Source organism: Malus sylvestris, chromosome 1 (assembly GCF_916048215.2).
Source record: "Malus sylvestris chromosome 1, drMalSylv7.2, whole genome shotgun sequence".
Classification (NCBI taxonomy): Eukaryota; Viridiplantae; Streptophyta; class Magnoliopsida; order Rosales; family Rosaceae; genus Malus; species Malus sylvestris.
Window position 1 is genome coordinate 17,049,824 of NC_062260.1, and position 23,354 is coordinate 17,073,177.

The 23,354-nt window shown below is 38.6% G+C and overlaps 2 protein-coding genes across 3 annotated transcripts; both read right to left on the bottom strand.

Annotated features, from left to right (window-relative positions):
• Positions 1 to 1,154: 1,154 nt before the first annotated feature.
• On the bottom strand, positions 1,155 to 8,457 carry LOC126625345 (U-box domain-containing protein 43-like). 2 transcript variants are annotated; one of them, XR_007624405.1, is made up of 6 exons: positions 8,027 to 8,457; positions 5,785 to 7,182; positions 5,313 to 5,616; positions 4,256 to 4,746; positions 2,195 to 3,578; positions 1,155 to 1,906 (listed from the first exon to the last, which is right to left on the bottom strand). XR_007624405.1 is itself a non-coding variant. In XM_050294445.1 (5 exons), the coding sequence occupies exons 2-5, from the start codon at positions 7,018 to 7,020 to the stop codon at positions 2,592 to 2,594; spliced, it is 3,018 nt and encodes a 1,005-aa protein (XP_050150402.1). In that variant the 5' UTR covers positions 7,021 to 7,182; positions 8,027 to 8,457; the 3' UTR covers positions 2,007 to 2,591. The 2 variants fall into 2 exon arrangements, 1 of the variants encoding a protein (XP_050150402.1); XM_050294445.1 differs by lacking the exon at positions 1,155 to 1,906 and having other exon boundaries at positions 2,007 to 3,578.
• Positions 8,458 to 12,503: 4,046 nt separating this feature from the next.
• On the bottom strand, positions 12,504 to 13,376 carry LOC126633807 (uncharacterized). The gene has a single exon (XM_050304362.1). The coding sequence runs from the start codon at positions 13,263 to 13,265 to the stop codon at positions 12,621 to 12,623; it is 645 nt and encodes a 214-aa protein (XP_050160319.1). The 5' UTR covers positions 13,266 to 13,376; the 3' UTR covers positions 12,504 to 12,620.
• Positions 13,377 to 23,354: the final 9,978 nt, after the last annotated feature.

Sequence of the window (23,354 nt, forward strand, 5' to 3'; positions counted from 1 at the left end):
TTTCATTATATTTTTTTCTAGTTTTCAACTTATAAAAATCAATGAAAAATAGTTTTGGGATCTAATAAAGGATAAAATCAAATCCAAGGGTCTTGCAGAATTTTCATTAATTCCCACGCAAAATATTACTTAAAACTAAAAATTTCGATTTTTTTTAACAAGCAGTTTTGAGAATTTTATAAGATTCATTATAAGCCAAATTTTGAGTTATTCTAGTCTCACCACATGTTTTGTAAAATTAATTTAGGACGTTCCAAAGATTTTCGACATCTACAAATCGCTTTGGGGGCCTCGCTATTAGTTTATATTATTTTTCTATTTGTTCAACTTTAAAAATCAATAAAAAATACTTCTGTGACCTAATAAACGGTAGGCTTACATCCAAAGGTTTTGCAACATTTTCGTTAACTCATATGCAAAATATTTCCTAAAACTAAAAATTGAAAAAAAAAATTCACAACAACTATGAGTTATCCATGTTTTCTAATGAATTTTAAGGACTTTTACAAGATTCAATATAATTGAAAATTTGAGTCATTCTAGTTGCATCACACCTTTAATACAATTAATTTAGGACATTCCCAAGATTTTTTACACCTACAAATCTCTTTGGGACCCCACTACTAATTTTTATTATTTTTTCTATTTTGAATTTTAAAAATCAATACAAAATTAGTTTAGGGACCTAATAAACATTAGGATCACATCCAAAGGTCTGGCAACATTTTCGTTAACTCACACGTAAAATATTTCTCTAACGCCCTGCTTAGTGGGTGCAAAAAGATGCAATCTTTGTGCACGTAAAACGAGGTAGTCTTCGTGCATGCAAAATGAGGCAAACTCGAATGCACATAAAACGAGGCAAGCTTCAGGCTCGTAAAACAAGGTTGGCTTGGTGCATAAAAAACATGTAAAACGAGACGGACTCCGCACACAGAATGAGGTGAACTCAGGTGCTCGAAAAACGAGGTTGGCTTTGTGCACGCAAAACGAGGAAGGCTCGATGCACGAAAAATGCGACATGCAAAATGAGACGAACTCCACGCATGCAAAACAAAGCAAATCTGGGCGCACTAAAAATGAGGCAGGCTCCACTCACAAAAACGAGACGAGCTTCTGTCACGCTAAACGAGACAATCTCGGTGCACGAAAAATGAGGCAGACTCCGCTCACAAAAACGAGACGAGCTTCTGTCATAAAACTAGCCAGGCTTCTGGCACACAAAATGTGGCGTGTTCCGTGCATGCAAAATGAGGGGAGCCCAGCGCGCACGCACATACAAAAAAAAAAAAAGAAAAAAAAGGCAGACAAAACGAGGCGGGCCTAGGCGCACGGGGCAGCCATTGTTGCCCACATGAAACATTGGTGACGGGAGTGGAGCATATATAAGCCGCTATCAACTTTGGGCCTTGCCGTATGACTCTAAGCCTTCATGCTACATACCTCAGGTTGCGGAAGAAGCTTCGGATATGGTTTTGGCAGATGATAATCTCAGTACTAATGCTTCCGCTGTCGCAGAAGGCCGGGCCATTTACACTATCAGGAAAGCTTTTATCCGGTACATCTCTTTGTTCATCATCCTCCCTATTTCACCGTCCATTTGCAGGTACATGATATCTTCAAATGTCGGAGAGGTCATATCCATAACTGACTGCTGAGTTGGGAATACCCGAATGCATGATACCTGTGCAGCTTCTGTGAGTAAATCTGGCTACCGATGGACCCCCCCGCAACAGCTCTCGGTTTTAACCCAGCTGACATTCATATAATGAAGAAACCAACTCGGAGCTGCTTCTGGTTGCCATGTCCGTTTCTCACAGACGTGTTCAGTGTTGTTCCATTGAGTCCGAACGAGTGGCTCCTCATAATTTTGATCTCCGCACCGGTGATACTCGTCGATGAGGTTCTTAAGTTAATAGGGAGGAGAAAATTGAGAAGAAAGAAAGAGAAGACAGCATGATACAATCTAAGGTTATGATCAGTAGGAAAACAAATTCATTGCTTAATGAAAATAGAACTGGAAGTTTGAATTAAAAGAGAATATGATTCATATGAAAGGATATAAACGACACAACTTACTCGAAAAATTTATCGTGAATTTTTTGAACGTTTCCTATGTATGCACAAAGAATCCACATCCTATAGTAGAAAAAGAATTTAATTTTGGTCGAAAAATGATCTCAGCTTTCCTTACCAGGCTACCACTGGTGGCTTTGCAATGATCTCTTCTCCTTACACCAACGTACAAATCAAGCTTCAAATATACAAGCGGAAACCAAGTTCCTGCGACACCTCATTTCTATGTAAGAGCAGCACAATTTAAATTGTCAGTTTCAGTCTCGAAGCTGCTACTCCGTGTCAAGACAAATTCAATTGCGTCCCTCCGATCCCATGTCGCCAAAAACCAGATGATGGGCATACTGGACAGAGAACCATGCTGCACCTTCTTATAAAAATATGAAGGGCTCTCTCTTGTCTAGCTTTACATGGCCAGTCCCCGTGTTTAGTAATCGTTGCAAAGTTTAAGCACAAGGGTGAGTTTATGCTTGACCTTCAAATCAATGACTCGTAGCTGAATCTATGAAGCTCCTTCAGAAATAAGAAGACTGATCGTGAAGCACGTTCAAGTGAGCAAGTATTCTGGCTGCCATAGATTTTACACTACCGCTTCCACGCTGAGTTATGTCGACTAAAGGCATCTGAGCGGAGCCTCCAAACTTCTGTTTAAACTCCAGCAGCCGGAACATTCTTTCTAGAGCATTTAAGGCCTTCTCTTGCAAACTAGGGTATGGTTGAACAAGAAATTTTATTATAGGTGGGATGGCATTCGCATCTGTGAGCACCTTACTACCCATCTGCAGTCTCTCACCTTCGATTAAAGTTAATAGTGCATCTAAAGAAGCCTCACAAGCTCCAGGATCAGGTTCCCCAAGAATCCTAACCAGTGGGCCCACTGCACCAGCCTCCACAAGGCAAAATGATGAAACAATGCCACAGATTCCACCATGAACAGGGCATCTGGTTTCTGGTGGGGCCGAGAAGCAGCAGAATCCTTTGCGGTTAGGTGAAGACCTGCTCAACTGTGGTGAACTCTTTGAAAATAGAGAAAGAGATATGGCTGCACGTTCCTTTGTCAATGAGGTTCCAGACTCCAGCAATTGTACGAACAATGGGATAATGCCAGCTTCAGCTGCACTCTTTTGCCATTCCAAGTTTGTTGGAGCAGTGAAACGACAAATGGCTCCGACCGCATTCTCTATCAACTGATTTCTATGGGAACCATTCTGGAGAAAATTGAGTATGACAGGTAGTGCCCCATCATCCATAAGCCACTGTGTGATCTCGGGGTTTTCCGGAATGTTAGAGATAATGCCCATTGCAGAAGCAATCTCTTCTTCGTCATCAGAAGTTTTGATGATCTTGAATATAGTCTCAATGCACTTCTGATTCACATGCTCCAGGATAGTGGTGACTTCACTGCCGCGTTCTACTAAGCAAGAGAACAGCTTTACAGCATTTGCTCGTAGGTTTAGGTCATCATTCTCGCACAACTGAACCAATACTTGTAAAACCGAGGACTGTAAAAGTAACAAAATCAGTGAAATCTTATACAACGCTTGTCCAGCAGAAGCAGATTAAATCAAGTTAGCATCTGGTAAAGATGTTATTATATCAGGTTATGAGATAAACTGTAGAAAAAGAACTGGGAATTAAACTCTGAAATTCAATGAAAGGCTACCTCTGATTTAACATTTTCTAACTTCACATTTCAATCAACCCAGAAGAACATGGTATATCCATAAAGGAGACGATAACTCAAAATATATCAATAAATTCTATAAATACAACCTTCTCTTAATAAAGCTTCAATTAATTTCTATTTCTTTTTGCATAAATTATTTGTATGGGAATTTGGATGTGCATCACAAATCCAAATTGTGCATGCACTACCCCAGTTGTTAGCGCAAGAGGGTAATGGAGGAAAGTTGAGTGAAGATGACTACTAATTGCAAAACATAATAAATCCCATTGCATTTTCTTAGAAGGAAAGAAAAAGGCCTGTCAGTTGAAGCTTCACTTCATATAATTTCAGTTGATATCCCTTTGAACCTTCGCCTACCTCCCAAGTTCTTATGAGACTAGCCACATTTATATTCGAACCTCTAAATCCTGTTAATATTCTAATAGTAGATTTGTGTGTGCAGGAAAGCAATTTTTATTGAAATTAAAATCTCTTGTAAAATAAGATGCACACCTGCATCAACTTGCTCTTGATACTTGTAGCAGAGGGGGATTGACATAAGGTGTGGAAGGTCCGAATGATGCTTTGCTGTACATTAGGCCCCATCAAGCTAATCAAAGAGAAAAGCTTGACAATATCTTCATCTGATTCCAAAAATGAAACGGGTGTCTGGTTGGATTCTTGAGACGCCATTGACATGGAGAGTTGCATAATCGTGGCTGCTATATATTCACGCAAACTTGATGATGACGGACGAAGATTGAAAAGAAGGTCAAGTAATGGGCGTTCTGCACCTTCTCGAATCATCTGTAGACCATTTTTAGGTAAGCTTGAGAGGTTTCTAAGAGCTCTAACAGCCACCATTTTAATTGGAATGTCACCATGTGAGACCATGTAAAGAAGCGGACTCATTACTCCTCCTTCAACCAAAGATTCTTTATTGTGGTCGGTCAACTCCATCTCCGCCAAATTTGATGCCATGACTGTTTTTACATCCTCCGGTCCTGAATAAAAGAAATACAAAAGTTATAGCAAATAACTTTCTTTACTCAATAGATGAACCCTTAAGACACATAAAATGTGCCAAATACAAACTGAAAATCCATTGCATACCTAAGGCTATCTTAAGTATAAACATACAATAGATAGAACACGTTTAAGCTTTCATAAACTAAACTAAAAGACATATTAATGTATAAATTGAATTTTACATAATCATATCCAAGTATGCAAAAATGTAAACTAATGGAATTCAATTGGATTTGGTGAAAAAACAGATTGCAAAAGAATAAATTGTACTGATAAAATTTAAATTGCTAAACTTGTGACTACAAACAATATGAAAAATCAGAAGGTACCAGTTAGATATATTACTAAAGGTTGCAAAAAATAAAAAATAAAAAATTGAAAATTGAACCTCGTAATTGTAGGTTGACTAAAGGTTGCAACTTTAGCTTCAAAATATCTATTTTGGTATTTTACAGTCTTTATGAGTGTACAACCAGAAAACAAAGAAAAGGTCCTGTATAAGGCATTTATGAGAAATCAAGATGAAAGAATATAAGAGAACCTGTAGTGAGACGCTGCAGCAAATGTTTAAAATAGTTTGCCTTCGCCATCTGTATAACATTCTCATCAGAGAATGACAGATTCTCCAGTAGCTCTTGTGCATCTCTGGCTGCCCGATTATCATCACTGTTGGACATGGTAACTAATAGGAGTATGCAGCCTTGAACCTTCCCAATGCATTCTCTTATCAAATTACTTTTTGATAACTCCAAAAGTAATGCAACTGCTAACTTCCTTTCCTCAACACGGCGCCCAAGTGAACGAACAATAGATTCAATGCCATTATCAACTATGGCAATTCTTTCCTGCAACAATATTTTCAAAGTTAGCCATACAGGAAGGATTTAAGAAAATCAAATGTGTAGGAAAATGAAGAACAACATTGTTCATCAAAAGAATATCACAGCAGAGAGAGAGGGGGAGAGAGAGAGAGAGAAGAGTACACGATGTAGTTACAGTAAACAAAGTATTACCTTCGCATCATCACTATCCTTCACCAAAATGCAAAGGATGAGAAGAGCATTGTTCCTTATCTCAGGAGTTTTAACAGCAAGAAGTTGAATGAGAATAGGTATGTAGTTCTCCAGTATGATCCATTCCTTATGCAATTCTCTTTGTTTACAGAGATCTAGTAAATCACCCAGGCAATCAAGCACTTCTTCTTCTTCTTCAGATTGGAGTTTTGATTTCAAGGAACCAATCATAATCATCGTATTTCTATCCTTCCATTCTTCTATGGATTGTCGGAGAGTTTTATTGGGCCGCAAAATTGATCTGTCCAAAGAAGTCATGGTCATGGGGCATGATTTGTTCCCATCAGCAAACCACTTCTCTATAGCACTTCTCTCAAATGTCTGTCCAGAAGAAGTTTCCACAGGGTCTATCATAACATCCCTGGTGATTGGACAACAAAATGATTGAAGTGGTTCCAATGGTTGAGACCCTAAAGAATTCCGCTTAATCATATATTTCATTTCTTTCTCCTTAGAAGATGAAGCTGCATCAGCCCCTTCTAATAAAGCAATTATCTGTTCCATCTGTATAGCTTCAGCCTGGTCTTTCCTCAGCCGAGCATTTTCTATCTCATTCCTGAATTCCTCTAATTCCTTCTTGAAGACTGACCTCTCAGTTGAGATTCCGATTGCCCCTGCTATGAGAACCACCAAGTTATTTGCATAAGCACGATCAACGTTTCTCTCCTGGATTCCAGACTCAATTTTGTCCAAAATCTCTTCTTCTGCTATTGCTGCCCTGAACTCAGCTCGCTGCATATTATCACAAAGCTTTTCAATTTCTTCAACTATGCCAGATGAAAGATCTAGTGAAGTCAGGGGAAGAAGACCTAAAGCCCGACTGATCTCTTTCATAGTGTCTCCTAGGCGCTTAACTATTGTTCGGCAATGCATTAAGAGATACACTTTGTTTCTCTTCCTGCACTCAAGTGTCAGTTGCTTTGCACCTCTGATTTCTCGGTTAAGAATGGCCATAACATTGCTTAAGCTCTCAGAATGAAGAACAGCTTTCTTGTTCAACTCCTTTAAGATGGGGACTATCCTTTCCAGATAAGTTGAAAGCTCTTTAAACGTTTCCTTCTTAACAAGGACATCCCCGGCAGCAGCTGAAATTTCTAAAATGGCCTCCACTATTTGAGAAATGATTTCTGAAGCCGGAGCAGATGCAGCATTTGAAACCAAGTCTACAGCCAACATTTTGAAACTCACCAACACTAGGAAGTGAGATCCTCAATTTCCATTTGATTGCACAACTGACAAAAAAAGCAGAAGCCTTGCAGGACAACAACCTCGAGCTTCTGATCCGAAATAGTTTTCATGCCTGCTTTACCTTCCATTTTTCTCTATATACCTTTCAATCTGAAATATCACAGTATTTTCTTAGTTTTAGTAATGCTACACTAGAATGATTACACTTGAATGTATTCCCTCATATACATATGGACCAACTCTGCATTAAGAGCACCAAATAAAAATCACACGAAACTGAAAACTGCTTATAAATTTTCTGTTTGGTTGCTGAGAATTAAGTCTTGTATTCTCTTTAATTCGACACATTGAGGGTTCCGCTTCTGCTCAATGTCCCGAATCTACTCACTAGTCTTCAATTACCCATTTTTCAGAAATCAAAACAACATGAAGTAACACTAGAACTGCCAGTTTCTTCACTACCCCTTCCGTTTCCTCAGCGAACAAAAGAAAGGTCGTTTTGGTTAGTTTATCAACAATTAAATGACGGACGGTAAGCTCGTTTATAAATCTTTATTGGCTCTAATGAAGTATAGGTCCCTTGTTTCATTAAAAAAATCTTGAAAATTTTGTAATTTACCGAAACTAGTTCTTCTTTTCCTATTTCGCTCAACAACGGAATTAACAGAACTATCCTAGACACTACAATCCCAGAAGAAACGACTAGCGAACCCGAAAACAATTACTTCTGGCATACCCTAGCGACAAATATCATGCATTTGCAACACAGAGAATTAGAAAGCACAAATACTAGTAAATTCTGGTCCTAATTCAAAAATCTGAAATTAATAATGCTTCCTTTTCCACCTTCTCTCTTCAATTTTGGGCTCAAATTGCAATCCAGAAGGACCCCCATTAAACATCAAATATGCAAATAACCCAGAATTCCAAAGACCCCATTTAGTCAACACAAAAGTCTTCACTGATTGAAGAAGACAAAGTTCAAGAGACATACCTGAGAAAAAGCTCATGCCCACCAAAACTCACAGCACCATCACTCTTCTCCCCACAATTTTCCAGGGATACGCACCCAAGAAACCCTGTCAAAAATACACAGAATATTTCAAAAGTAGAGGAATAAAAGGGATTTCCTTTCTCTTTTTATCTCTTTTGGGTAATTTGGAAAGTTGTAATCTGAGAAATAAGTCGTCTTTTAAGCTTGTGGGGAGACTGAAGACTCCCACTTTCCCCCACTCTTGACTCTTTCTTTGAAGGGCCTGATTGAAAAAAACACAAAAGACCCGTTCCTTAATTTCTGAGGTAAATTTTTATAGCAGCAAAAGATAAAGTGGGAAAATTAAAAAAAGAAATCATCTTTTCTTTCTGGGTCTTTTGCTTTGATCCTTATGGAGTTTTCACATTCAGCTCGGCAAGGCAGCTTCAGCAATCGTTGACTGAAGTAGCATCAAAACTGTGGACCCAAAGAAAATATAATCAAAATTGAAGTTTAAACGACATCCTTTTCTGCCTTTTTTTTTCTGAAAAAAAATAAAAAATTAGCTAGTGGTTTTGTCATTGCAGTCCATTCTTTTCGGAGGCCGAAAAAACATTTTAGCCTTCCCCGACCATCATCCTGTGATTCACCGCTTCCAGGAATCTAATTCAGGACGTGCTTTGTAAAATACGGGCTTGTAATTCGTTCTCAACCACTAAGCAATCATGTGGTAATTCATCATTTTTAGCTTCTCTTACACACTTATTAAGTTTTTTTACGTTTAATTAATTCAATTTGATGACTAAAAATAAATAAATAAATGTGTAAGAAGCTAAATGGGGTCTTTGGAATTCTGGGTTATTTGCATATTTTCTCATTTTACACCATAAAATATTAAAATGTAAATTGATAGAGATTATATATTCAAAAGAACAAAAATTGTAAATTGATACAATTTCAAAACTTTAATGCGAAAGAATTAAATTTTGAAAATCTTTTTAAATCTGACGGGACGGATGGAAAATGTAATTAGCCCTAAAAAAACATATGGAAAAAAAAAGAAGAAAATTAATTCAAGATTGGAAAAGTCAATAACATAGGCATTGCCATGAGCCATCATCCGTCTTTGAAAAGTATGAAGTTCTTAAACACGTATTGGTTGCGGGGCCCATTTCCGTCTCAATAGTCAATTACTTTGTTTCTTTTCTTTTTCCACAAAAACAAGAGAAATTTTGATCTCCATTATCCCACATTTTTCACATTTGTGGAATTTTACTTAACAATGTTTAATCGATAAAGAATTATGGAGCTTGGAATGTCTTGTAATTATGATATTCTGGTCCTAAAAGCACTTATGTTGGCAATGATTTTCTGGTCCTAAACGCACTTATGTTGGCAGCCAAACACTCAGCAAAGTACCAAAAGCACATCTTGTATTTTTAACATTTAGAAAACAATCTGTTTTTTTGTGAACACCCTCCTGCAAACTTATGGTGTAAGACCATCTCCAACCGAACGAGGGTCAAATGGCTCGTTTTAGTCCTCTAGTCCTCCAAGATATTAATATTTTAATGAACAATAGATGATCATATTTGCCTCCATCTCCAACCGATAACCAAAGGGCTATAGGGCTCGTTTTAGCCCTATCACAAAAAAATTGTCTCCAACCGAAGGCCATAGGGCCACACATAATTTATTATTTAAATTTAAAAACTATAACAACTAAATTTGAAAGCAACAACAATTTATATTTAAAAACTACAAATTAAATTTAAAAACAATATTAACTTAAATTTAAAACTACAACAACTTAAATTTAATATCCATAATCAACATTATCTTCATCATCCGCCATTGTAGGAGTATAATCAGAGGTAAACAATTGCCGCCGGGTTATAATATCTTTTTTTTTTCTTATCAAAATAGGGCTTACTCATTGTAGTGTAATTTGAAGTGTTCTTTTCCATATTATTATCATCCATCTCTTCTTGTATTTGTTTGGCCCGTTCTTCATGCCTACGGTTCCTTTCTTCCACGGCAATGACATTTTGCTCCGCCATTAATTGCAATGAGGCTACCACTTCCTGTTGAGCGGCGTAATCATCATTTGCCTTACCATTTTCCTTCAACCTTCGGGCCTTGTTTTGTCTCATAGCCCTAGGTATGGAACCTTCACCCAAAGAGGGATTTTCTACCCTTATTTGTTGAATGGTAGGAGATCCATCTTCATCCATATTTGCAGCTGAGGATGCAGTTCTGAACACCAATGTATGAGCTACTCTATGTTGAGGTGATCTTCAAATAACACCCAATCTTAAGAAATTTCCGAACAACCGTGAAACTGAAAGGGTTTCAAGCTACCCTCCATATACAATTCCTCCGCTTGGCGTACCTAGAAAATATAATTACAAAAATTCAAGGAAATTAATTTATGAAAATAAATGTAATATAATTAAATGTATTTACAAAAATTAAAGGAAAGTAATTCATGAAATTAAATGTAATATAATTAAATATTTAAAATAAATTGTGAAAACACTTACTTTGTTGTAGTAATTAGCGCTGCTTTCATGTCTACTTACGGCTGCTAACAATGCTTGATATCATTTGTTCAAACTTGGGTGAAGATGTTTCTTCCATCTTGAAGAACAACTCTCATGGTTTCGGATATTCAGTGGAGTGGTGCCTTCATAGAAATCTAAGTATTTTTGGACACACGAGTCCAAACACCTTCACTTGTTTGAGAACTCCCCCTCACACTATCTTCCGACACCCATCTCTAAGCCCTGCAAATAGCTTCATCTTCTTTTCGGGTCCAAACCCTACCTTTCATTGCAGATAAGGCCATTTAAAAATTATTGAAAGAATTGAAGAAAATATTTTTGAAAGAGGTAAGAAAATATGAGAATTGAAATGGTGAAAATTTTGTGAAGAATGGTGAATGAATGGCTTAGGTATTTATAGGAAAAAAAAAGAGAATTTTTAAGAATTAAAAAAAAAAATTGGCCCAAAAAAAAAATCCAATGGTAACTAACGGCTAGCTGACGTTAGCTAGCCATTGCATTTGAAATTTGGCTTAGAATTCCTGTCAGATATAACCGACAGATATATTCTTGTCGATTATATCCGACAGGATTGGCGAGATTTTTGGTCAGCATGAGGCTGGCTAGCTGGCTGGATTAGGCCAGCCCTTTGGCCCTTTTAAATTTCGTGGGGCCCACGAGCCCTCTGACCTAACCCTCAGTTGGAGACGATTTTTGAACGTTTTTCGACCCTCTTGATCATTTGTTTGGAGATGATCTAACTATTTGGAAGTGAATTTGTGTGTGGACGTTTGTATTAAGCAACAAATTTAAGAGGTAGAAAAAAAAAACCCGAGATAGGGTGAGACCACACAAATAGTGTTTTTGTTAATCAAATGACTAATACAGCAACAAATTCAAGAGGTAGAAAAAAATGCAAGATCGGGTGAGATCACACAAATGGCATTTCTGTTAATCGGATGACTAGCGTGGTGCAAGTGTTCGAAACAAAGAATTTCTCCAACTGTTAAGTCAAGAACATGGGATTTCAATTTTCAAGGCATTCTTCCGATTGAGTTCAGACAGTTCATTTATCTGCCCCATTCATTTAGTTTTTATCATGAATTGAGTTGACTAGGTAGCAAATTAGGGATGAGGATCTTTGTGAGGATCTCATGGATTACTTCATCGTGTTTATTCATCGTACATCGTGCGATTAGTTTTCGTCAGGTACCGGTTGTGTTCAACTTTAAATAAAAAAATTAAAAATGAATTATAGCCCAAGTATGACCGATGAACAGACACGATGAAGTGATTCCTGAGATCCCCACAAAGAGGATCCGAATGGGATCATCCTATTATGCAAATCAGATACGATCAACTGTCGTGTTTAATACTTTTGTATTTTGAATGAGGATCCTCTTCGGATTCGTGTTTAATACTTTTGTATTTTGAATGAGGATCCTCTTCGGATTCTTGTTGTAAGGATCCCAGAGATCCTCCAATCATATCCGTTCATCGTATATATCGTGCGGTCAGAAATTATTTAAAATTAAACATAAATAGCACTTGACGAAAACTAACAGCACGATGTACGATAAACGTATATGATTGAAGGATTCTTGACATTCTCGCGAAGAGGATGATCGTTATTCTTGTTGTTTGTCCTCAAAAAGCCATTTGGTGTCAGCAACTGTTATTGACACAAATACATGAAGTGATTTTCGCACTTCTTTTTATCTTTCATGTAAAAGTTTTATATCGTTTGAGAAATGACTTAGTTTTGTATGCAACCGATTAAGCATGGGTCCAGAGAAAATTAAGATGATATGTTTCAGTGGATTGAGAATTAGGTTGAGCATGGTTTTTGGGTGCCTTATGTTGCCATTTGCTATAGAGCTTTATTACCTGCTATGGTGTCGAAGAAGAGAATCATCAACAAAGAGAGAGATTGAGGCAGTAGAAGATGATGATCGTTTCAGCAGCAACCATGGAAATCCCGAATTGGGATTTCTGCATTCAAATTAAAATATAAAAAAAACTACAAACAGTCGTTTTTGCAGCATTTGCAATCTTTACATTTCTTACAGAAATCATACAGCAAAGGAATTCCTCACCTTCTTCACCTTCACAGCCCCACACAAGTCACTGTAAATCCTCTGAAACTCCTCCAAAACTTCCCTCACAATCCCCACCTTCTTCTTCCCCACCAACATCTTCACCAAGCCCACCAAATGCTTGCTGAATCCGCCTTTCTCGGCCACCAACTTCACCACCTGTCCCTTCTCTTCCAAACCCACTAAGGGATTGGCCAAAACAGCTTCCACCTGCCGGTTGTGGAGCAATTTTAAGAACCTCCGGATGTCCTGCTCCACCAAATGAACAGAACTGTAGCATTGGGATATGTCCAGGAGAGCCGCCGCGTACCCAGCTGCCGGGTTTCTGTGGAGGTTCGGAGACGGCGGAGAGGAGAGGCGGATGGGGTTGGAGAACGAAGGGGTGGAAGATAAAGGGGGAGGCTTTTGAAGAAAAGATGGGGTCTTGGTGGAGATGAAGCTGCTGGGTTTGGTGGTGGTGGAGTGGAGGCTGTGGAGGAGGTTGGGCGGCTGTGGTTGCGGAGGGAGTTTGTGAGTTTTTCTGGGACTTTGAGGATTGAAGTGGTGGAGCTCGCGAGACGATGTGGTGGAATGGATAGTGGAGACATTGAGGGTTGACACAGAGCTTGAGAAGGTATCCATGGAGGAGAAGGAGATGATGAGGATAAATGTCAGTAAATGAATATTGGGTAATATCTATGAAAGCAGCTCCCTTTTTTTTGGTCTGAATTTTATTTGTGATTCAAAATTCACTTGGAAATGTAAACGTTGCAAGAGTAATAACCAGGAGTTATGTTAAGAAAAATGTCGGCCAGTCCACTCCAAATTTCTAGCCGAAAAGCCCACTACAGATAGGTTTGAATTGGACACACCGGGCCATTAAACATAGCCCAGCTCATAAATCATTTTTCCCACCATCTATCGATGTGTCCTTTTGGGTTTGGGACATGCTTTTGTAAAAAGCGATTATGTTCGTAAGCGCTTTTAATATATAGACGTTTTGTTATAAGCACAACAAATTATGTAGAATTCTAGTGTTTTCTTAAAATGCAATAGAAAACACTTTAGAAGGAAGCATTGGATTAGTGCTTCTCCATTTAAGCATTATAAGTGTATAAACGCTTTAATTTTTATATTTTTGTGCCAAACACCACTTATAAATTATAATAAAAATCAATAGAAAATGGTAATATGGTCGCAATTTATGTTTTATTACTAACCTTTAACTGTCATATTTATCATTACTAGTCATATCATCGCCGATTTGAGTTGACCTCATTGTCTTATTTACTACAACGAACAACAAGGAGAGAGAAGCTCGTCATAGAATCACTCTCTCCATCTCTCTCCAGTTCTTGATTCTTCTTGTAAAATGCTCCTAAGCCTAAAAGCTTTGTATGTAAAAGAGTATACACCCCTCATATAATCAAATACAACTACAAACAAAGTGAATGTAGTCCAGTTAAGAATAAACCACTCAAGGTCCCTTTTTTACCAAGCTAGAAACCGACGTCTACATATGTGGTATGGGGTTTTGAAAAACTAAAAATTAAATTGATTTGAGAGAATATTTGATCACTCTCATTATTTCTCACAATAAATAGTAAGGGGAATTTTATTAAAAATGAGATTTTTCGTGTGTTTTCTGTCACTATATAATTTAATGTTAAATTATAAATTAAAATTATAAAATATTATATTAAAAATATGAAGATAATCTCACTTTTAAAGAGCACCCTTAACATTTCTCATTCCTAAAAAAAAAAATTTCCCTTCAATGTCATCATTATTATTTCTTACAAAATGTAGGTGCACCAAACATTTTGTCGGTGCAAACATCACAAATTAAGGTCACTCACTGTACAGTAGTGCTGTGCAGACAGAAAAGGATAAAGAAGATTTCATATGTTGGAATTTCAATAGGTCACAAATATGAAATGTGAGAATAAAAGTATATGACAAATGACAATACAGTATAGTTTATACAGTGTTGTTTTAAGTTTGTATGCGACAAGTTAGAAAATTTTATACTTATCAATCCATGTAAGGTACATCCTCCTATTAATGTGAGATTTATTTTCAACGCCTTTTCACGTGTGACGAATTTTCAAATGAACAACACAAACAGGATGACGTGGAGTGCATGTGGCCGTTGAGATTCACACGTGGAACAACATGCTCTGATACCATAAAAAAAGTTTTGGGTATAAATTAAATAACTTATATGTTTTCGCTCTATTAAGAAGTACATAGAATAATTTAGTGAGATTTTGGTGATGAGATATTTATTTAGGAAAAATTAGTATCCGGTCCTTAGTTTCTAATGTTCATTGACTAAGACCTTATTAGTTTTTAGATTTTGATCAAAGTCCTTAGCATTAATATATTAATGAATTATATGTTAGTTACATAATTTTTATAATAAAAATTAGGAATTGATTTAGAGTTTTAATACTCACACCCTTATTAAACTCCTATTAATATCAATTCAAACATTTCCAAAATATAAAAAATAAAATCAGAATAAGTTTGTACCCATTAAATTTTTATAAAAGAATGATAGGTACCCATTCTTAAATATACCAATTTGTTATATGAAAAATGTACCTTTTTTTAATATAAAATGTATCCATTTTTCATATAAAATTCATTCAATCTTTTCTCTTGTTTGTACCATACTTGACTAATCCCGAAACTACTGAGCACCGGTCAACGTTATACCGTCAAGGACCCATAAGAGTTTCCCTCCAACCAGGAGACCAATCACAGCGCGACACGTGTTGACATCAGAAGCCAATCATAGCGCGACATGTGTCAACATCAGAAGCCAATCACAACACGACACGTGTCAATGTCAAAATGAAACTAGAAACTCTCTTCTATAAATAGAGATCATTCTCTCACAATATTTCTGAATGTCATTTGTACTAAATCATTCACTAGTACTCACAAAAGGTGAGCTGAACCTATGTACTTGTGTAAACCTTTCACAATTAATGAGAACTCCTCTACTCCGTGGACATAGCCAATCTGGGTGAACCACGTACATCTTGTGTTTGCTTCCCTGTTTCTATCCATTTACATACTTATCCACACTAGTGACCGGAGCAATCTAGCAAAGGTCACAAACTCACTTTCTGTTGTACCAAAGTCTTCACTGATTTTGTGCATCAACATTTGGTGCCGTATGTGGGAACGACACTTATTCCCACTCTCTTCAGCTTTGTCAAACTGGTTTCCACCATTCGTACACTCTATTTTGACCAGGCATCCCTCTCCAACATGGGGAGCGAAGGAAGCCACAGCACACAAAATGACACCCCTCTTGCACCTAATGCGAAGCAACGAAAGAAGAAAGGAAAGAGGGTTGCTCTTCAAGCTAAAGTCGATGAGCTAGAAGCTCAGAACAACAAGATATCAATGAAGAATTGGGTCCTCCAGGAGCAGTATGAGAAGCTCTTTGAGGCGCTCCACGAAACTAAGAGTACTCAAACACACGAGCTCGTTGCCCATGTGGACATCAACCATTATCTGGGTGCCCCCCAACATGGAGGGTCACCTCCATTTGACATGAGTATCCCTGATAAGGAGCGAGCTAATCATCAAAACATTGATCAACATGAGACTTCTCTCAACCCAGATGCTTCGACCCGAAGTAGAAGAAGTGGAAGAAGACACCTCCTTGCAGAAGGGTTGGAATGATCAAAAGCCGTTTATCGTGACTGCCGAGACTTCCTAAAGCAATGTCGAGAGAATCCCCTTCACATATGCTCGAAGATCAATGACCCAAGGGTTTCTGAAAGACTCGGTCCCCTCCCACGACTTAGGCCAGCTGCCAATCTAGGGAAGAAACGACAGGTCCTAAAGGAACATGAAGGTACGAGGGACTCTGAGGTATTCCGACAGACTCGCCCTAGAAGTCAGTACGGCGAGTCCAAGAAAAAACCACACACCCTTGCTCAAACTTTCCTACATCCAAGAGGCGATGGAGACTTACGAAAGAAAATTCCAGTGGTACATGACTCCACTCAGGACCCCCTTGTCCTACAGCTCATTGAGGAAGTAAACAAGTTGAAGGCCGAACGTCAGGCCGAGATACCTGACTGGAACCAACCCAGGCCTGGCCTTTTCACAAGAAGTATCATCGACACCTCCTTTCAAGCGAAGACAAAACAAAAGCTTGGTTTACAACTCTATACTGGAAGGGAGGACTCAATTGAATACCTTAACCTCTTTAAGTCCACCATGGCATATCGGATGCACACCGACGAAGAACGATGCCTTCTCTTCCCCTCCACCCCCTCTAGCGGAGCTCTAAACTGGTATTGCCGTCTTTCACCTGAGATAGTAGACTCATTTGAGGAATTGAGGAAACTGTTTCTCTCTCAACACATCTTCCAGACCGATCACTTGCATTTTGTAAATAACTTGTACACTATTCGCCAGAAGCTGGACGAGTCACTACGAGAGTATGCCAGTCGTTTCAGCCATGAGTATTCTCGCTGCGCTGAGGCAGATGACAAGACCGTCCTTAAGGCCTTAACGGCAGGCCTACGTGATTGTTTCTTCAAGTACATGATCAATGCCAACATTTGGAAGACTTACTCTGAGATGACGGTACAGGCTTACAACCAAGCTTTCGCCGAAGCAAGGACATACCAAGGGAACCCTCATATGGTTAACCCAGCAACAAATGGGAAATGGAAGTCAAGTTCTACCAAGTGAGGAGATATTGGCCATTCAGACACCCATTGCATCATCTCATGCCTTATTTAGCTACTCGCTAAGTCACCAAACGTATCTGTCTCTTGGTAAGAGGAATGATTTTTACTCTCAGCAAGCCCATTACAACAAAAGGGATAAAAGTTCGTATCAAGACAACCAAGGGTGAATGTACCGTCGACTATTATGACTATGGGGCCAAGCCTCACTCTTTTAAAGTGGACGACTAGGTACTGGAACACTTGGTCTATGCTGACCTACCCTTATACTCCAACTCAGAGCTTCAACATGCGTACTTTGACACAAAGCATGTGATACTAAGTGTTACAACCAACATGGTTCACATATCAAAAGCATGGATCCCTTCATGCATAGCAAAACATTCATAAGCATCACTCATATCAATTAACATAAACATTATACATTCCAACACATTCATACATAAACATCATACATTCCAACACATTCAAACATAAACATCATACATTCCAACACATCCATACATAAGCCAACTGTGCTTCGAAAGAGTTCAACATACTTTGTGTCTTCGACACTTGCTACAATGTGCCTCGACACCTTACCCTTATTCTCACCAACCAGGTGATGAAATGTACAACCCGTACTCTCATTCATGCCACTAACCAGGTGATGAAATGTACTACCTGTACTCTAATATCATTTGGCAACTTGTCACTCAGGCCACCAACTAGGTGAAGAAGGAACTCATCTTCATGCCACCAACCAGGTGATGAAATGTACAACCCATACTCTAATATCATTTGGCAACTTGCCACTCATGCCACCAACCAGGTGAAGAAGAAACTCATCTTCATGCTACCAACCAGGTGATGAAATGTACAACCCGTACTCTCCTTTATGCCACCAACCAGATGATGAAATGTACAACCCTTACTCTAATATCATTTGGCAACTTGCCACTTATGCCACCAACCAGGTGAAGAAGGAACTCATCTTCGTGCCATTAATCAGGTAATGAAATGTACAACCTATACTCTCCTTCATGCCACCAACCAGGTGATGAAATGTACAACCCGTACTCTAATATCATTTGGCAACTTGCCACTCATGCCACCAACCAGGTGAAGAAGGAACTCATCCTCATGCCACAAACTAGGCGATGAAATGTACAACCCGTACTCTCCTTCATGCCACCAACCAGGTGATGAAATGTACAAACAGTACTCTAATATCATTTGGCAACTTGCCACTCATGCCACCAACCATGTGATGAAATGTACAACCCGTACTCTAATATCATTTGGCAACTTGTCATTCATGCCACCAAGCAGGTAAAGAAGGAACTCATCCTCGTGCCACCAACCAGGTGATGAAATGTGATGAAAGGTGATGAAGGAACTCACCTTCGTACCACCAACCAAGTGATGAAAGCAACTTACCATTCATTCCACCTACCAGAAGATGAGTGATACAACTTGTACATGTGAACTCCTAGCATTCACAAATAATAAAAAACCTTCAAGCTTGACAACTCAACTAGGGGAGCACTTATGCCTAACAAGAGTTATAGTCACCAACAAAGTCTTATTGCAAGCCAACAACAACTTTAGTGCATGGCATACGAAGATCAAACTATTTAGCCCTCTTGCATATGCTTTAGACAGTTCCCCTTTGTAACAATGCAAACACTATAACTCGTAAAAAGCTTCACACATTCTTGATCAAGACAGTGTGAAACAAAACCAATTTATGGTGCCAACAAGAGCTTCATCAAAGGAGTTCAACCACAATTCTCAAAAGTTTCACACAATCTTGATCAAGACAGTTTGAAGCAAAACCAATTTATGGTGCCAACAAGAGCTTCATCAATGGAGGGTAACCACAATTCTCAAAAACTTCACACACTCTTGATCAAGACTGTGTGAAGCAAAACCAATTTATGGTGCCAACAAAAGCTTCATCAAATGAGTTCAACCACAATTTTCAAAAGCTTTATACACTCTTGATCAAGACAGTGTGAAGCAAAACCAATTTATGGTGCCAACAAGAGCTTCATCAATGGAGGGCAACCACAATTCTCAAAAGCTTCACACACTCTTGATCAAGACAGTGTGAAGCAAAACCAATTTATGGTGCCAACAAAAGCTTCATCAAAGGAGTTCAACCACAATTCTCAAAAGCTTCACACACTCTTGATCAAGACAGTGTGAAGCAAAACCAATTTATTGTGACAAAAAAAACTTCATCAATGGAGGGCAACTACAATTCTCAAACCTTTGAAGCAAATTCAAGATTGTTCGAAGCAAATTCAATTTATATGGTTCATCCAAACCTTCGACTACTACAAGGTGTGGCTTGCATCACAATCTCTTGCTCAACAGTGTGGAAGCAAAATTTGTATATGTTGTCTCTCCCACATTTTCAAATTTCTAGTTTCCCAAAAAAAAAAAAAAAGGAAATTCAACAAAGCTTCATCAATGAAGGACAACTACAAATTCTCAAAAGCTTCACACTATCTTGATCAAGATAGTGTGAAGCAAAATCAATTTGTGGTACCCAACAAAGCTTCACCACAAAAACTTCACCAACAAAAACTTCATCAATGGAGGACAACTACAAATTCTTAAAAGCTTCACAGTATCTTGATCAAGATAGTGTGAAGCAAAATAAATTCATGGTACCCAACAAAAGTTTTAACTCCAAAGCTTCACCAACAAAAGCTTTATCAATGGAGGACAACTATAAATTCTCAAAAGCTTCACACTATCTTGATCAAGATAGTGTGAAGCAAAATCAATTCGTGGTACCCAACAAAGCATCATCACAATAGCTTCACCAACAAAAGTTTCATCAATGGAGGACAACTACAAATTCTCAAAAGCTTCACACTATCTTGATCAAGATAGTGTGAAGCAAAATCAATTCATGGTACCCAACAAAAGCTTCAACTTCAAAGCTTCACCTACAAAGCTTCAACTCCAAAGCTTCACCCACAATAGCTTCACCTACAAAAGCTTCACTAACAAAATATTCACCTACAAAAATTTCGCCCACAATAGCTTTACCTACAAAAGCTTCACCCATAAAAGCTTCACCAACAAAAGCTTTACCTACAAAAGCTTCACCCATAAAAGATTCACCTACAAAGTTTCAACTCCAAAGCTTCACCTACAAAAGCTTCACCTACAAAAACTTCACTCACAATATCTTCACTCACAATAGCTTCACCTACAAAAGCTTCACCCATAAAAGCTTCACCAACAAAGCTTCACCTACAAAAGCTTTACCCACAATAGCTTCACCTACAAAAGCTTCACCCATAAAAGCTTCACCAACAAAAGCTTCACCTACAAAAGCTTCACCTACAAAAGCTTCACCCATAAAAGCTTCACCAACAAAAGCTTCACCTACAAAAGCTTCACCCATAGAAGTTTCACCAACAAAAGCTTCACTCATAAAAGCTTCACCCACCACAAAAGCTTCACCCATAAAAGCTTCACCCATAAAAGCTTCACCAACAAAGCTTCACCAACAAAAGCTTCATCCACAAAAACTTCCCTTACCACAAAAGCCTCACCCACCACAAAAGCTTCACTCACAAAAGCTTCACCAGAAAAGCTTCACACTATCTTAACTAAGATAGTGTGAAGCAAAATCAATTCATGGTACCCAATAAAGCTTCACCTACAAAGCTTTAAAAATATATATATATATATATATTTGGAAATTCAAAAATTCGAAAAAAAAAATTCAAAAAAAAAATTGCCTAGGCCTCCTCTTCTTTGGGCCTAACAACTTTCATAACAAATATATATGAAGAAGGAGTTTTGGGCTACCACTTAGAAATGAAAAACCTCATTCGTCAACTCCCTCGACTGGAGACTTAGGGGACTCCTACCATATGCTACTGCACCTTGATACTCGGAAGTCTCACGACCACTCAGTGACTTGGATTTTTCATGTCTCCAAACGAGAAGTTTTTCTCACTCGGGAAATTAAGGGAGCACTACCTCAACCTATATGCTTCACTCACAAAACTTCAACATACAAGCTTCAACAAAAGGAAAAATTCAAAGAACTTAGTGAAGTAGGTCTTGGTGTATTTAACACAATACGTTGAAATGAAGCAAAGCTTGTTTATTGATATCTCCGATAAATTACAAATATGTACATATACATGAATCAAAATAAACAAACAAAAGGGATCTTTCATAAAGGTTGCTCTGGAGAAGTCTCAGCAATTAGCAGAGCCCCAGAAAGAAGAGGCACCAGAGGGTGATTATTTGGAGCCTCAGTACTAGGCAGAACCCCAGAAGGATGAGGCACCGAAGGTTGATCATTTAGAACTTCATTACGCGGTACAGCCCCAGAAGACGAAGGTAATAATGTCTTTGGAACAAACTCATAAACCTCTGATGATTAAGTAAAATCTGACCATCAGATTCCTACAGCTGGTTGAGCTTCCTCTTTATGTTTGTAGCATAGTCATGTACGAGCCTATGCAACTGTTTATTCTCATGCTTGAGCCCTCTGATCTCCTGTTTAAAACTTATCACTTCAGACGCCAATGATTCAACTTGGTGGGTTCGAGCAAATAGGCGTTGGGCCATATTAGACACAGAACCTGCACACTGAACACTGAGAGCCAAAGAATCCTTAACAGCCAACTCATCAGACCGTTTGGAAAGTAGTCTGTTATCTTTCGGAATGAGAAGGTTCCTGGCCACCACCATAGTGGTCATATCATTCTTTATCATAGGGTCCCCAACGGTAAGAGGACCAATATGGGATAAGAAGGAGGGGCGTTATATGTTGTCTTGAGAAGGCATGGCTGCCTCTTCACCAAAGTTCAAGTCAAAACGACAGTCGGATGGGCCAGACATTCTCAGAAATGATGAAGGAGAAATGAGGTGCAATAAATCTCTGAAGTAAGAGAAAAATTCCTACAAGCAATAACTCTCTGGATGTACTTCTTGCACACAATTAGTGCCCTTATAAAAGAAAAGGCAACATGGCCGTTGGTTCAAAAATCGAAGAAGCACCACTCTCCGGATTCCGAAAAGGCACCACTTTCCACACGCAACATTAGCTCCTCAGGTACCACAGATAACTTTGCCAAAGATCTCTGACAAAGTTTAGACACATAAATTTTGAAGTTCCAGCTACCCTACTATTACCCACAAGGGTAAATGAACAGCACCACTGCTTGATAACTAGAAAGTCTCAATGTGTGTCAACCTCTGTGCTTCGTGGCAAGGCAGATTGGCAAAAATGACCAACTTTTACTCACATTCGAGAAAACACTCCCAACAAGATTGCTTGCTCAAAAATCGAAGAGGCACCGCCCTCCGAATCTCGAGAGCCAGACTCCTAACAGGATTACTTTCTCAAAAATCGAAGAGGCACCGCTCTTCGAATCTCAAGAGCCAGACTCCCAACAGGATTATGTGCTAAAAATCGAAGATGCACCGCCCTCCGAATCTCGAGAGCCAGACTCCCAACAGGATTACTTTCTCAAAAATCGAAGAGACACTACTTTCCGAATCTTGAAAGCCAGACTCCCAACAGGATCACATGTTCAAAAATCGAAGAGGCAACGCCCTCCGAATCTAGAGAGCCAAACTCCCAACAGGATTACGTGCTCAAAAATTGAAGAGGCAACGCCCTCCAAATCTTGAGAGCCAGACTCCCAACAGGATTACTTTCTCAAAAATCGAAGAGACACTGTTATCCGAATCTCAAGAGTCAGACTCCTAACATGATTGCTTTCTAAAAAATTGAAGAGGCACCGTTCTCTGAATCTCGAGAGCCAGATCCCCAACAGGATTGCTTGTTCAAAAATCGAAGAGGCACCGCTCTCCGAACTTCGATAGCCAGATTTCCTTGGATAAAGCTTATCTGCAATCTTTACACGCAACATTAGCTTTTCAGATACCACAGACCACTTTTTCAAAGTGCTCTGACAAAGTTAAAACACGTGAAGCTTGCAGCTCCCACTACATTGCTATGACCAAGAAGGGTAAAGGAATA

Bases quoted from the DNA above. Each gene is read 5' to 3' on its own strand.
- LOC126625345 (XM_050294445.1), bottom strand. From the start codon at position 7,020: ATGTTGGCTGTAGACTTGGTTTCAAATGCTGCATCTGCTCCGGCTTCA. The intron at 4,747-5,312 runs GTTCTCTTATAT...TCTTTTATTCAG, and splicing joins GCTGCAGCGTCTCACTACAG to GACCGGAGGATGTAAAAACA. The intron at 3,579-4,255 runs GTGTGCATCTTA...TTACTTTTACAG, and splicing joins TCAAGAGCAAGTTGATGCAG to TCCTCGGTTTTACAAGTATT.
- LOC126633807 (XM_050304362.1), bottom strand. From the start codon at position 13,265: ATGGATACCTTCTCAAGCTCTGTGTCAACCCTCAATGTCTCCACTATC.